Here is a 14504-nt window from a genome sequence, read left to right on the forward strand (position 1 = left end):
AATTCTCTTCCATGTTATACCCCCGTTACGTTTCAGCAATTATAAGCCAGAGACTAACCTTTTCTGACATAGTTATCACCCTCGGATGCATTATGTGGTCACGGGTTGAGTTGCAAACTCTCAGGTATACGCCATGGAATCATGTTTTCCCAGAACAACAGTACATCAAGGCACACATGTCTTTCGACATCGATTATACTTCCATGCTTTCTCCAGTCGTTCTGTTCACTTCTTTGCGGAGGAAACACTACCTAGTTCTTTTGGTATCAGTTACTTCAGCATTCCTCAAGATCCAAGCCGCCCTCGCCCCCGGTCTTTTCAGCCTTAGCATTGTAAATGCCACTCAGTCCGTCGACGTTCGTATCCTGGATTCATTCAACACTGCCGTTAGCTTTGAAACCGAATTTCTGAATACACCACTGAACCTATCGAATACCGCCTACAAACGCACTAGTATTTCGTAACTATGAAACTGGTTATCCTTTTGGTCTGACTCAAAACGCATCATACGAGACATTCGGCATTGGCGGTGAAGCTTCTCGAGGTTCCATTGAATCGCCTGTGGAGGTTGAAGTCAATGGCTATCTTTTTGACACTCAGTGTCTAAAGTTGGAAGGCCATGATCTGACCTTTAGCAAAGGCGGCGGGGAATACCGCTTTGACTTCCGATTTGAAGACTGCGACGCCCCCATTAAAACGAACGACTACCTATCATCGCTCAAAACTCAGCGGATTTATAGTGATTGGGCAATATATCGCCGCGAGCCCGGGACTTGCAAAAGCCTACCACAAGGGCATGAGCAATGGCTATACTACGGCTTGAGATTCGGAGCTCCGCCAGAAAACTCTTCGCAGCCCGTTTTACTTTCTCTCGCTGCAGTTCTCTGCTCAACCAACTCTTGGATATCAAGAGTGAAAGTAGTTGATAATGGTATTAATCCGGTAGTTATGGCTATACCAGAAGCCACCAGAACCCCTCTCGCTGCAGACCAATGGCGTTTGATTTATAGTACCCTAGGTAGCGATGCACACCCTCTTAGTGCGACTTTGGACTTCAATGGGAACCAGTTCGACGAGAATGAAACCTCGTTCTACACAAACAAGGTTCTATACGATTCATCCATGGAATTATCTCGGTTTATGGGTCCATGGGCCGCTCACTATCGCCTTCGAGAGCAAGGAAACCATTCGCAAACAACAGGTTTCAAAGTCACCAGCGCTCACAAGCTGATTGTCAACGAGTGGGTATCTTTACTAATGACAGTTATTTTCACACTGGTCGCTCTCTCAACTCTGCTTTTACTTCTATGCCATAGACAAATCGCAAAGACTTGGCACATGGACCCTGCAACTATTTTAGGTGGTATGATTCTCCTTCGAAACAACCCAGCATTCGCAAGGCAGTTTTACGAATCCACTTCCCAGTCCACGCCGAATGTAGTAGACTGGAGCAAATGCAATTTTACTCCTTTTGTTTTGAGAACATGGGTGCGAACGGCGTTCGTGTTGTTTGCCTCCCTGATTCTTGTCGGACTTTCGTATACATTAACAATCTCGAAAACCTCAAATGGGATTGTCAACATCACCGAAGAAGCCTACAAGAATCTGTTGTGGACGTTGCTTCCAGCATCCATCATGCTTCTTATATCCATCTACGTCGGAAGCTGCGATTTCGCATACCGCAACTTGGCAATTCTTTCGAGTCTAACGCAAAGGCCTGGCGGCGTCGAGTTTCTCAACAAGTCTTTGGTAGACATGTTAGGGCTACGATCGCTTTGGTGCGCCATTAGACAGCGGCTAATAGCTGTGGCCCTCGCCCAGATCCTGGTCATCATTTGCGGATTTCTCACAACCATGATTTCGGTCGTGTTCACCGTCGAAGATGTCCCAGAATCGCGCGTGATACAATTACAACAGACGACCTGGTTTGGCTCTCGTGAGATCGAATACTCACACCGCTATTTCTCGAACAGAAAGCTGCTGGGCAGCCTTGCCTTGAGTAATGATAGCATGGTAACCTACCCCCGCGACACCTTCGACGATCTCATTTTTCCCACTATTCACGGCCCAAATACCGCTAGCATCCCACCAAACACATCCTTCGAGATGATTATTCCTGCCGCCAAACTCAACCATAATTGCGAAAAATTACAAAATTTCAACTACAGTATGCTATTTTATGACGAGGAGCGTGCAGGGTATGGGCCTTCGAAACCTTACCGGCCTACTTTCTATCAGTCTTTTCATTGCCCCAATGGAAGCTCCGCCACGCTGAAGGAATACGAAGACTTTTTTATTGATAATACGGACGCCAATCCCTATTTTTCCAAGATATTGAAATCACCCGGCAACAACAAAGACATCAACGCGACTTGCGGTGGACTTAGCGATGAAGACAACTATTCGGCCTACAGGTTCCAAACGTATGTCTGGGGAAAATTCTCCAGAGCGAAGAAGGATTTCGAGTACCTATCAATATGGAGATGCAAATACTCATGGATCGAGGTGCCCACCAAGGTTAACCTCTTGTCCGTGGATGATCATTTCATTCTAGATCCTCAAAATCAACCTCAGCCCGATCTATCCGATTTACGTCCATGGACCCCTTCCTTCGACGTGCCGCATTTGAACGATCAATTTCTCGTCAACGGCAACAGAACTTTTGGGGATTCATATCCGTCAGGCTCCGTGCTGGAGAATCTTCCAGTAACATTTTCTGTTTTATTGAGACCCCAGGGGCGATTCTTGCGAGAGTCGCTCGGTGACCAGAGCGAGGAAGCCGAGATACTTGGTGCTCTCAACCATAACTATGCGGCTATGGCGGCTCAGCTTGCGAGTGTCGAGAATCGGTTCCTCATGAACGAGAGCTCCAGGACTAGAGCCGCGCCGATTAACGACGATCGAGACCTAGATGCAGTCATGATCACTTCAGGTCGACGACGCCTTGTTCAGAACGCAAAGATAACTTACGTCATCCTTTCGATTATAGGTTTAACAGTTCTGATTAATGCTGTGGCACTTCTATTGAATATATCTCAACGGGTTCTTGGGGAAACGTGGATATTCGATATGGAGGTCCAGGGACTCGCACCTGACCGTCTCCATAGCATATCTTCTACGGCTTCACTCTTACAGAACTCAAATGTGTCGGACTATTTACCTCATGTGTCACGTCTAATACCAGCAAAGGAGCTGCTGAATCAACTTTCTGGCCTGAGATTCCGCTTTGGCTGGTTTCAGGACAGAGATCAAGGAAGGCATTACACTATTGGTGTACTCGGAAGCGACGACTACGAGTTCATAAGTAACAGGAAAGACTTCGAGAAGGAGGACTAAGTTTGTCTTTGTAAGGGTCTAGGACAAGGTCGGTGCCATTGGTCTAGCCTACTACTACGAGCATTCCAAGCTGGAGGAAAAGAAGAACCATTCTGGGAAAGAGTGGTGCCCTTCTCATCTTTAAATACATGTGAGTCTTCTTCCAGAAGCTTCCATTGAGTAAGGGCCGACAAGGTTCTCATAACCTTCCACGATATTCTGTAACCTTCCAAAGTATTCCATAGCTGAGGGTCTAGCCGAAGCTTCATATCGGTCCATAGACCGTGACAGTCTTGATGCGAGCTGCTCTGTCATGTACTCCAGGCTAATGCTGGTTTAGTGAATCTGCCATAGCCTGTTAGCTAAGGATATTCTCGCAAGCGTCGTCTGAGTTTACCAGCCAGGAAATAAGCCATGCTGCTGATATTGTATGTGTGTAGGCTTTCCGTCGAAATAACTTGGTAAACTTACAATGACCAAAAGTTACTGTGTATGCCTATGCTATGTAACTATGGCAATTTCTCTCTGCGTTATGACGGACGTTCTCCGGGCCCTGCCAGCTCATCGAGGAAGAGGCCGGCGCAAGTATCGTAGTTAAGTCAGTGCTGCTGCAGAAGGGCTTGTGATTAGAAGACTCACGAGTGCTTTGAAAATGAAGACAGGACGTGCATTTTGACGTCATTTTCGATTTTGCTAGGCTAAGACGTCCACGCAGTAGTAACCACCGGTAGGCTTGAATGCGTCACAGTAATATATACTTAGCTGCTGTAAACATGAAAACGATTAGCTGTAGTCCTTAGAAGTTGCACACAATACTTGTGTGAGCTAAGAATGTATTTATACGGACAGGCGAAAGCTACTTCGAGGTGTAACTATAGACAATTTTACCACATCCTCCAGCTTCAGCTTCCCGAACGCAGGCCCGAGATAGAGACAGAAGGCAACGTTGGATATGGCTCTCAGGAACAGTGATTTTGATATGAAGACAGATCCTTTCATCCAAGCATCCTCGTCACCCGATTCATCGGATGAAGAGTCTGGAAGTCGAAGCAGACCGTGGCTCATGTACGTAGCGGCTTCCTTGGTAGCCTTTGACTTGGCTGAGCTAGGATTCAGGTTCAACTCCAGAGTGTCATCGTCCACTTCCATCACCGTTCGTTGCCGTATCCATTTTGCAACGTCGTTGGCATTGCATACCGGTTGCTCCTCGTCGTCAATGGCGTTCCCAGTGCCCCCTACTTCCCCCTCGTTTTGTTCATCCACAATGTAGTTTCGCAGTATGTGCTTTTCAAATTGGGAGGCCGAACGATTGTTGAATGAAACGAGAGCCACTTGATCAATTTCACCGATCCCTGGTCCGAGATACCATCGGAGATTAAAGAGTATTTCCTCCCGGGTACGAAATTGTAACACGTGTCCGAAGGTTTGCTGAATTGCCGCGTGAGATGTATCCTTAGCTTCAAGAAGGGTGTCGTATCCAGCTCTCAACGCTGTAAGCGCAACCTGGAGGCTAAAGGGACTGTCTAGGGCCTTTCGTTGGGAAAATTCATGGCTCGAGATATTCGCCATCGGCGGCAAGAGCATCATCCAGCCGTTACCGAATATGTTCGCTTCGATGTCGGAATGAGCAGCCTGCTCGTGAGGATGGTTCAAGTGATGGTTCGCAATAAAGTGCGTGCGGTTCACATGGGAGCCACCTTCTGCAACTTTTGGTGCCTCCGTGTACTTCCTCCCACGCCACTCAGTTGATGCATCAGCCTCGAGGCCTCTCGGATCATGCTGCATCGTCTCATCGTTCAAGTCGCCCGACGGCATTTCTTTCTGTGGGGCACTAATCAAGTCTCCCAGTGCATCTCGTCGCGGTACATCAGGCGGTGGCACTCCATCACCATAGCTGAGGAGAGTGCGAATGTTCTGCATTGATTGCCGCAGTTTGTCAATCAACTCTGTGTCCCTTCGAGCCCATGATGACTCTACCACATTTTCGGCGAAGCTAGAGAATGTTGACACAACATGGTCGATCATTCGCTCGAGCTGCTCGACCTCCTTTTGTCTTTCCTTTTCTGTAGCCTTTTGTCGAAGGCGAAAGGTATTCTGGGCAATGCGGTTTCTTTCACGGCGACTCTATTCAGATTAGCTATGGGATACTTTCTAGCAGGTGGAGGCCAATGCAGCAAACTTACATTCAGCTGCATGCTCTTCGATGGCTCTTTCCGTGGGCGGCCCCGCCTACCTGTTTGAAGGTGGTGTACAGAGATAGCTTTCTTTTCGCTCTCCATCTCACTTATTGAGCACAATGAATTGCAAAGGTTGCATTGAAATACAAAGGTAGTATGTCAGATTGTGTTCAGTATGTTCCTTGGACAGGCGATTCGGGACCCGGAATTTAGCATCCAACGTATCAACGTATCATGGTTGGTTTATGTAAGACACTTGTACCGTGATTGCTGAAATGACAAGTTTAGGGCGTGAGCTGATGACAAATGCCTCTTACCAAAGCCGCACAGGACCGTCATATCGAAGTCGATTTTGCGATTAGTGAACAAACTTTTGCAAAGCCAAACCTGGGGCACGAGCGGTAAAATTATATAATGAGAGCCGAGGCTTACTTGAACGCGAAGATGCATAGAAATTTGTATTGTTTTCTGGAGTGAGGCTGTTCACAAATCAAGATGTCATCTATGGGTGTAGACATCGATGTCTGCTTGGCGCCCCCCTACTCTACACAACTACCGTTTTCAAGGTAATTCGAGCTTTCATTTACTGTGGTGCGATTCCTCTTGACTTCAACCACTCTATCATGGTCTCTGCAATCTCCTTGGGCTTTTCGGATGGAAGGAAGTGACCGCATTCAAAGACTTCACTCGTGAAGTCCGAGAAATAAGCGCGCAATTCTGGGTTGTCAAAGATTGCCGGAGGACAAACGGGATCCCTCGAGCCGCCCATATGCAAGAACGGTACCCGAATGTTGTCTGCATCGGCTGCGAGACTCTTCTCCACCTCCATATGTACGTTCTCCACTCGGGCGCGGTACCACATCAAGGGCGATGTAAATCCGGCACCCTGGAAGTTATCCCTGGCGGCACTCATTGCTGCGGGGTCATCGGCATATGACTGCAGCTTTCTCCGTTTGTCAGCAGAGAGCCAGTCGACAAGGCCATCTCGTCGGCCAAAGGTCTCGTTCATGGCGTTGTTCTCTCCGTGCCCAGCAGCATAGAAACTCTCGGGATGGCCGGACAACAGACTCGGTGCGTCGGAACTGGCAAGAAACTTGTAATAGTATTTGACTGGCCATCCCAGTTGTTGTTCAAACTTTTCGGCCTCCATGTCGATGTTGATTGGCGTTCTTGCCACGTGTTCGTAATTGTATGCCCCCACGACGAGAGCATTGACGCGTTCAGGGTGCCACACGTACATCCGGTGTGCCATGAAAGCTCCCCAGTCATGGCCAACGGACACGAAGTTGGCGACACCCTCGTGGTCGAGTATCTCTATGATGTCGTTCGCCATAGCACTGGAATTAAAGAATGAGACGTTCCATGGCTTAGACGTGCCAGCATACCCAAGCAAATCTGGTACCATGAGCCGGAAACCAACGGCGACGAGAAGTGTAACAACTGGCGCCCATACAGACGCTGAATCGGGAAATCCATGGAAGAGAACGAGAACGGGGTCGGCAGTGGAATCGTTTAGGTTAGATGATGTGTAGTAATTATACTGCAAAGATCGCGAGTTGATCAATTGCTTCTGAATGAGAGTATCCATGTCGATTTGAAGCCCTGATAACTTTGGGTAGGTAGTTGAAGTGAGAGGTTGAGATGTTTCACTAGTTGACACGCCCTCTTTTGTATGAATCTATCATGGTCAACAAAATTCTATTCGGGTATTGATTGAATTGTCAACGTCTCCGTGTGGTGATTGAACACTTGTCCGTGTTTTGTCATTTTCTCGGCACGACCCGATAGTTTCACGCTCCCCATGAATGGTTTGGTTTTGAAATAGAGTAGCTATGCTCCATGCTGCTTAGTAAATGGTTTAGAAATTATGTCGAATTATATAATTCAGCCATATGTACTCTTTGCTTACCCAACCACCGGGTCGACCGCTAAGTGATCGAATTGAAATATGGAGCGCGGCAGTTGTCCACGTTCAGCCTTTCCAGTAAACATGGCCTGCCTACCATATGAGAGAAGCCAGATGATCAGACAGCATAAGCTGCCTTGAGACTTGCAGAGATGGCAGACAACAATGAGCGGAAGAGTGCGACAACGAGGCCTCATGGCAACTACAGTGAATCAGTCAGCAAAGCTGATGGAAAATGGCGCAAAGCTGCTGCTTCGGCCTGCATTATTCTATGCCAATTCATTCAGGTATGAGCATTACCTCCTGACAGCCCTCTCGTGGGCATTAGAGCTGAATTTCAACAGACGATTCCCCTGGGCGCAGGCATTAACGGCGGTCTGAACATGGCTCAGGAGCTCGGCGTGTCACCCGCTTTTGCCATATGGATTATAGCATCTTATCCGTACGTGTTTACGTGACCGGCTTCCCAAACAATTGAGAGCTGACCTTTAGTCACAGTCTTACTCAAGGAACGTTTGTCCTTATGGGAGGGCGTGTTGGTGCAGTCTACGGTCACAAGAAGACTGCTGCCGCTGGTGGCATACTCTGGGTGATTTTTCATCTTATATCTGGTTTCATGCGCAGCATCACATCTTTGAGTATCATGCGTGCACTTAGCGGCGTAGGAGCTGCGTTCGTCTTTCCGAATGCCGTTGCTCTCCTCACAATAACAAATCCACCTGGCAAGGCTCGCAACATTTCAGTTGGGTTGTTCGGCGCCATGGCACCAATTGGCGCTGCGGGTGGGAGTGTATTTCCCGCTTTATTTGGCCAACTGACCCAATGGTGGTGGCTATTTTTCTTCTTGTGAGTTTTGATCTCGATGCCCTGCAGTGGAATTGACATCTCTAACCGAGGGATTCAACAGAGCTCTCCTGGGAAGCGTCATTTTTGGCCTGTTTATCATAATTGTGCCTGGTGAGCCCACACCGATGGATCCTCTGGGCAAGGTCGACTACATTGGAGCGTACCTAGGCGTGTGCGGCCTGATTCTCTTCAATTTCGTGTGGACGTGAGTCAAGTCTCTCTACCCCTACAGCTGTATGGTAATCTCACATTCGAGACTCAGTCAATCCGCTCTTGTGGGCTGGTCCGTCCCATACATCTATGCGGTTCTCATTGCGTCGATTCTCCACGTGGCTGGCTTCGTTATCTGGGAGGTGAGATTTGCGGCCGAGCCCATCATGCCAATGAATATTTGGGGGTCGCCATCGTTCAACATGATGATTGCGTCATCTTTTGTATCCTTTATGGGATTTGGCATGCTCATTTGGTATTTGACTGCATGGCAGGCCGAATTGAGGGGCTACACAATGCTTCTTAACGCCGCCACATACGCTCCCTTAGCAGTCGGTGGTGCAGGGGCAGCACTTCTCAGCGCAAAGGTTGTAAGACACTTGGCTGCGCAATATATCTTGGCCATCGGTTCCACGGCGACACTCGTGTCCCTTCTCCTCGTGGCAACAATGCCAGTCCAGCAAACCTACTGGGCTCAGGCATTTCCTGCAATTCTTCTCGGGTCGCTAGGGCCTGATTTCGTCTTCACAGCGTCTCAACTCATCGCAAGTGGAACAGTCCGGCGGGATCAACAGGGGCTCGCAGGATCTCTCATTGGGACGATTCTATCCTACGGATTAGCAACTGGGTTGGGCTTTGCTGGCACGGTGGAACGTTACACAAACAACGACGGTAAAGACTTGGCGCGAGGGTATAGAAACGGTCTTTACCTTGGCGTTGGGATGGCTGGAGTGGCCGCGGTCATGTCTCTAGCATTTGTCAGGATACCAAGAGATCGTCGTGAGGGTTGGGGCGAACAACAGATAGTAGCCGAGGTCAACTTACCCAGGTCTGAGCCTTGAACTGGGCGACCAAAGCACTGAAAGGCTAGAGAGCTGCTTGTACTGTAATGCCCTGTCATAATGCCCTGTCACAACTGAATTCAACTGCTATCATAATTAAGGAGTTACTTACTCTTACATGCAGAGTGATCACTGTAACTCACTCCTATGCGGCCCAAACTAGCGTTCATAGGGTTGCAAGTGAATGGAATTACGTACACTCGTATTCATTATGCCCGTAGCTGAATAATTATGTGTAGCTGCCAAGGCCTGCGGAGATCCGCGGACCAGCTGTGTTTCACAACGATCCTGAGGAAGTTTCTACCAGTAGGTGATTCCATGTCAAGGGGGACAAGCAGTAAAATCATCCTGCTCAGTTCAGTAGCTTCGTAGAATACGTATTTAGGGGTCCGAAATAACTACATAGAGACTCCGACTATAGCCGCCTATTGTAGCTGTTAGCTTCGTGTTAAGGGTGGTACGGTTTCTAGCAAGGTCGTCCGCGTGACTCACTACGAGCGAGACACGCACCAGAAACGGCTTTCTATCTACTTGACACGCCTGTGGTTCTTCATGATGATTTGCATCACTAGGGAGGAACTGAAGACTTAATGAACAGACATGTTAAATCCTCTTTGTATCAACCGCAACTTCTTCGAGGAGCCGAGCATAGGTAACTGAAGCGCCTTGGTTCAGTTTTTTAATCATTGTCCAACGCCTTCGCAGAACTCCGGAATGACTTTTCATAATCCACTTCCATTGAGCACGAAGTGCCATGTCAACTGGCGTGTCGCCATTCTTGTCTCTTGTCATTCGTGATGACGGGGCTTTGCGTAGCAGAAGCAAGACGGACTTTTCAATCCACGGCTCATCCCCCCGCCCAATTCTTGCGGAATCGAAAATAAGGTGCAAGTGTGTTCTTCCGTCTGAGTCAACTGCAGTTGGATCCGCGTCATAGTCCAGTAGCCGTCGGATGAGGAATGGGTCGATTGTCTTACAAGCCCAGTGCAAAGGGGTCGTGCCCTCAATTCCAAAACGGGAACGTTTTCCCTTGATGAATTCAGATGTGTCCGAGTATGGTTATCTTGTTAACTCGGGCTCACTGGGGTCGGCGCCATTGTTCAGAAGCTGGACAATAGTATTCTCACGCCGCAATCTACGTTCCTGTCGAGCGGCGATCTGTATAGGTGTCCGACCCCTCCCGTCCTTAGCAGTTACGTCGGCACCATGGTGCAAAAGCGCTGAAACTATCCCGCTCCAGCCGCGATCGCACGCAAAGTGTAGTATACTGTAGCCGTTGAAGTGTAACGTGGCGTTTGGGTCGGCCCCGTGCTCCAAAAGCAGCCTAACAGTATCTAGGTAGGGCTGGCGGGAGACGACATAATCCTTGGAATTGTTACAGACGAAGGCCCCAAGGGGACTGCTGCCCCTGGAATTTACTTCATTGGGGTCAGCCCCGCTGTAAAGAAGGCAGGCTACGTGTTCCCGTCTACCTTCGCTACAAGCAAGCATCAGCGGTGTCTGCCCATCGTCATCCACAGCGTTGAGATTCGCGCCATTGTCGACAAGAAGCTTGATAAAGCTGTTTTCGAGTGCGTCTCTCGGAATAGATAGAGATACATCTTGTTGTCGTCCCACCCCATCCAGTCGTTTGTCTGCGCGGCTCCAATCTTGGAGGATTGCGAGATGGAGTGGAGTTCGGCCATTAGCAGTTGTTGCTGCGAGATTCGCTTTCCGACCGCAGCTCCCCAATATTAGTAGTCTTGCAACTGCCTCCCGGTCTCGTATATGCGCGTTTGATGATGCGAGCGCAGCTAAAAGGGGTGTATGGCTATCGTCATTGTAGCCATCCATCTCAATGCGATGCTTCAAAAGGCTCCCAACGGCCTCAGGGTAGCCACTGTCGGCAGCCCAGTGCATCGGTGTCCAGCCACTAGGTCCCTGAAAGTCCATGGGGGAGCCGTTTGAGATGACATATTCCAGGCATGGAATACTTCGTCCGATAGTCGCACTCATGACTGGTAAAGAATCTGGCCAAATCTTCGAGCCCTGGATGCGGAGGAAATTCAGAGGACCCCAAGTTCCAGATTGACGGGATGCCTTTAATAGATCAACTCCATTTCGAAGCACTCGGAGATGGCCTAGAAGTGCAGCCAGGGACTCGACGCGATGGAGTTTTGGGACGTCGGCTGTATCCATCGGGACACTGGTAATCCCCAGCTTGTCGGTGAAGAAGAGCAAGCATGAATCATATGGCGTGTTGTCGGTGGTATCGCTTGACTCGTGGAGAGGATCGGCCCAGAGAGTCGTGATACTTTGGGCTCTGAGCGTTGCAAATATCCCAGGGTGCTGTAACTCGATGTCCTCAAATAGGGACAGATAGTGTACAACGTATCCATCCTTGACATCGGTGGATCGATCCTCAGACTCGAACCTCTGAGCGCGTCGCAAGTGCGTCGGCCAGAAGTGAATGACATACTCGGCGAAGGGATGTGAAGTGACCGACTTCCACTCATCACTCTGCCAATCTTGAGACCCCCTTCTCATTTCCCGCGCGAACTTTGCTACGGAATCTCGGACGATCCCAACCCTGTAGGACCTCAAGGAGAGATACGAGATACAACTTTCTGCCATTGAGGCGTGAGCAGATGCAAGGTCTAGTTTGTCGAATCTCGGTGATGAAATGCTTTCTCGGTAAGGCGTCTCTCGACCGCTTCCGTCACCAATGCTGAGTAGGAATTCTTTGGCCGTCTGATGGATGAAGTAGACTCTTCCACCATACTCCGTGACGAAGAACCCGCAGGTATTGACAAGCCAGTCACGGAAGGCCTCATCGCTGACCATGTTTAAGTCGTCAATCGAATCGCTTCCAGGCCGGTCGTGAACGTTGATTGCAATCTTCATCTCTCGAAGAGAAAGTGGCCGGAAAGCCGCAAGAATTAGATGAAGCAGTTTGATGACGCGTTTCTTCTCTTCAGGCTGAACCCTCTCCAAGAGCTTCGCGTAGGCAGCATAGGCAGTTCGTGGGAGGTTGTTGACCAACTCCTCCCACCTGTCGTTATTGTCTGGGTACGCGCCCTCCAGAACTTCAAATACTAAGCTCGCCCAGATATAAGTTCTTTGCTCACCACCCCGCCGTTCGATGTACTTGCCGAGTCTTTCCGTCTGAGTCGCCTCAAATCGTCGCCTGCTTGCCAACTTATTCAGACGATATTTGACGACCACATCTATCTCTTTCTGAATCGCCTTGACCTCGGTGTCATTTTCACCAGCTAACCTGACGCAGAATGGGTTCAAGGCATTGAATCGCTCGATGATAGCTGGATAACCTCGCGTCGTAAGCAAGAATCTGACGTCGAAGGTGTCTGCAGGCTTTGATGGAGGTGCGTAGAGCGAAACTAGGTTTGTTACCAGAATCCGAAGTCCTTCTGTACTGCACTCATCTAGCGCATCTAGAATGCAGACAATGGGGCCAGCATGTGGGACCTTAACTGCCTTAGAAAAGATCTCCCAAAGGGACGTTGGGCGTTTGGTCAAATTTAGGCCGGCCTTCTCGATATCAAACTTGCAGTCGTCTGCGAGTTTTCCGTTCCCCGAGCATAGGACATGAAGAATCGCCGAGTACGCATTTGACAACTCGCTCTGCTCAGCATTGTCCTTGAAGAAATAATAGCATATTGTGGCCTCCGGTTTCTCTTCGGGGATGACGTTGTTGATCAAGTAATTTGCCAGTACCGACTTGCCACAGCCCGGATTAGCTGAGACCAACAGTATCCGATCGGATCCCGAGTCCAGCCATTTGCGAAAATGATTGTGACCACGAAACCATTCGCAAGTCCCTTCGACGTGCAAACTGTTCAGTTTCATCTGGTCTTCGTACGAGGTCACATTGAATCTTCCCGTTAGTTCACTCTGATATCTCTGATTTTCTTCCTTTTCCTTGAGGATCCTCGCGAGATTGGCGTCCTGAATGCTTCTGTTGAGCTGGTTGAGAAGATGGGAGATTTGCGGCAATTCGTGCGCGTCGGACTTGGTGGACCGCAGAAATTCGATCGTAACCTGCTGATTGTAGAGACATGCGTCTGACTGGACGCCTTCTTCTCGAACCTTGACTATCTCCATCTCGCTTTTCCAGTTGGTTCGGCTTAGAATGGCTTTTATGCTAGCCGTGACAGGGTGGTCATGGTAGCATTGACAGACGCACTTCATCTGGTAGGTCAGCACTGCGACGTACAGACTCGTCACTCTAGCCTTGAGCATCTCTCGCCCTGCCTGAAAATCAGAATCTTTGTGCCAGATTTCCCGAAGCAGAAGTCGGCAAAGCGCCATGTGCCGTTCTGAGACTTCCATGACATATTCAAGTCCTGCCACCATGTCTCGATTCTCCTGAAGAGGCTTGACCAGGACCTATATAACGTATCAGTCAACCTCATGGAAATAGCTGTAAAAGTCTGGTAGAGGCATATCATACCGTCAATATGGTTGATACTCCTGACAACGCCATTGCTGCTGGGGGATATGCCGCAACGAAGCCAACAATGAAGCCCGCGATAGCCTTGACGACATCGACCGCTGCTACTATTTCCCCGTCGAGAGCTGAACGGTTCTCTGCTTTTCCTCAATGACTTCCTCGTCAGTTCTTCCATTCTCTTTAGTCTAACATCGGAGGTACAATTGGCAAAACAGTTCGCCACGTCCATGGTGACTTGAGCTACCGCGGCTATGAACCAAGTTAGCAAGCGCACGATGAATGAACGGCTCCTGGCCTATCAGATGATAGTCCACTGTATTATTCTCACATTCAACCAAACTACTGCTCAGGACCTTCTCGTAGATGTCTACCATCACTGGCTGTTCTCGCTTCAGTCGATCGTAGGCATCATTCCAAATTTCTCGTGAAACGTCCAGTTCTACCAATGAAAATTTTGCCGTGTCAAGCAATCCGCTCGCTGAGTCTGCATTCATTTTCATTAGATGTGCAAAAAGGAAACTCAGGTGAATACTTGCCGTCCATGGGAGACAGAATGGGCTCCGCAGCCTCCGAGTTGACTTCGAATGTTACGACAACATCCGCATCCTCCGAACGTTCGCTACGTTCATCCATGGACTTCGACGCATGCCTCCAATATCGAAGATTCAGGGAGCGTAAGGTCCAACGTGATGAAGAAGAGGCAGAATCGTCGTGTGGATGACTGACGGTGGATCGTTCGTCGCCCTCATCGCAAGCTC

General features: G+C 49.1%; 5 protein-coding genes across 5 annotated transcripts; 2 read left to right on the top strand and 3 right to left on the bottom strand.

The window, feature by feature from the left end:
- Positions 1–1635: 1635 nt before the first annotated feature.
- On the top strand, positions 1636–3336 carry CGGC5_v009207 (uncharacterized protein; the record flags this gene model as incomplete). The annotated part of the gene is made up of 1 exon (XM_032027246.1): positions 1636–3336. The coding sequence occupies one exon, from the start codon at positions 1636–1638 to the stop codon at positions 3334–3336; it is 1701 nt and encodes a 566-aa protein (XP_031876357.1).
- Positions 3337–4152: 816 nt separating this feature from the next.
- On the bottom strand, positions 4153–5510 carry CGGC5_v009208 (uncharacterized protein; the record flags this gene model as incomplete). The annotated part of the gene is made up of 2 exons (XM_032027247.1): positions 4153–5439; positions 5499–5510. 2 exons carry the CDS (start codon positions 5508–5510, stop codon positions 4153–4155), a joined length of 1299 nt encoding a protein of 432 aa, XP_031876330.1.
- A 565-nt stretch (positions 5511–6075) lies between these two features.
- Ephx2-2 (Bifunctional epoxide hydrolase 2) lies at positions 6076–7080 on the bottom strand (the record flags this gene model as incomplete). Its single annotated transcript, XM_032027248.1, has 1 exon — positions 6076–7080. One exon carries the CDS (start codon positions 7078–7080, stop codon positions 6076–6078), a length of 1005 nt encoding a protein of 334 aa, XP_031876351.1.
- Positions 7081–7550: 470 nt separating this feature from the next.
- On the top strand, positions 7551–9296 carry CGGC5_v009210 (putative MFS-type transporter; the record flags this gene model as incomplete). Its single annotated transcript, XM_032027249.2, has 5 exons — positions 7551–7685; positions 7743–7840; positions 7897–8244; positions 8306–8449; positions 8507–9296. 5 exons carry the CDS (start codon positions 7551–7553, stop codon positions 9294–9296), a joined length of 1515 nt encoding a protein of 504 aa, XP_031876361.2.
- A 1059-nt stretch (positions 9297–10355) lies between these two features.
- On the bottom strand, positions 10356–14120 carry CGGC5_v009211 (Vegetative incompatibility protein HET-E-1; the record flags this gene model as incomplete). The annotated part of the gene is made up of 4 exons (XM_066152137.1): positions 10356–13682; positions 13747–13871; positions 13948–13995; positions 14075–14120. The coding sequence occupies 4 exons, from the start codon at positions 14118–14120 to the stop codon at positions 10356–10358; spliced, it is 3546 nt and encodes a 1181-aa protein (XP_066008444.1).
- Between the last annotated feature and the right edge of the window lie 384 nt (positions 14121–14504).

The sequence above is a fragment of the Colletotrichum fructicola genome (assembly GCF_000319635.2).
Source record: "Colletotrichum fructicola Nara gc5 chromosome Unknown KSG_Nara_v1_contig05, whole genome shotgun sequence".
Lineage (NCBI taxonomy): Eukaryota > Fungi > Ascomycota > Sordariomycetes > Glomerellales > Glomerellaceae > Colletotrichum > Colletotrichum fructicola.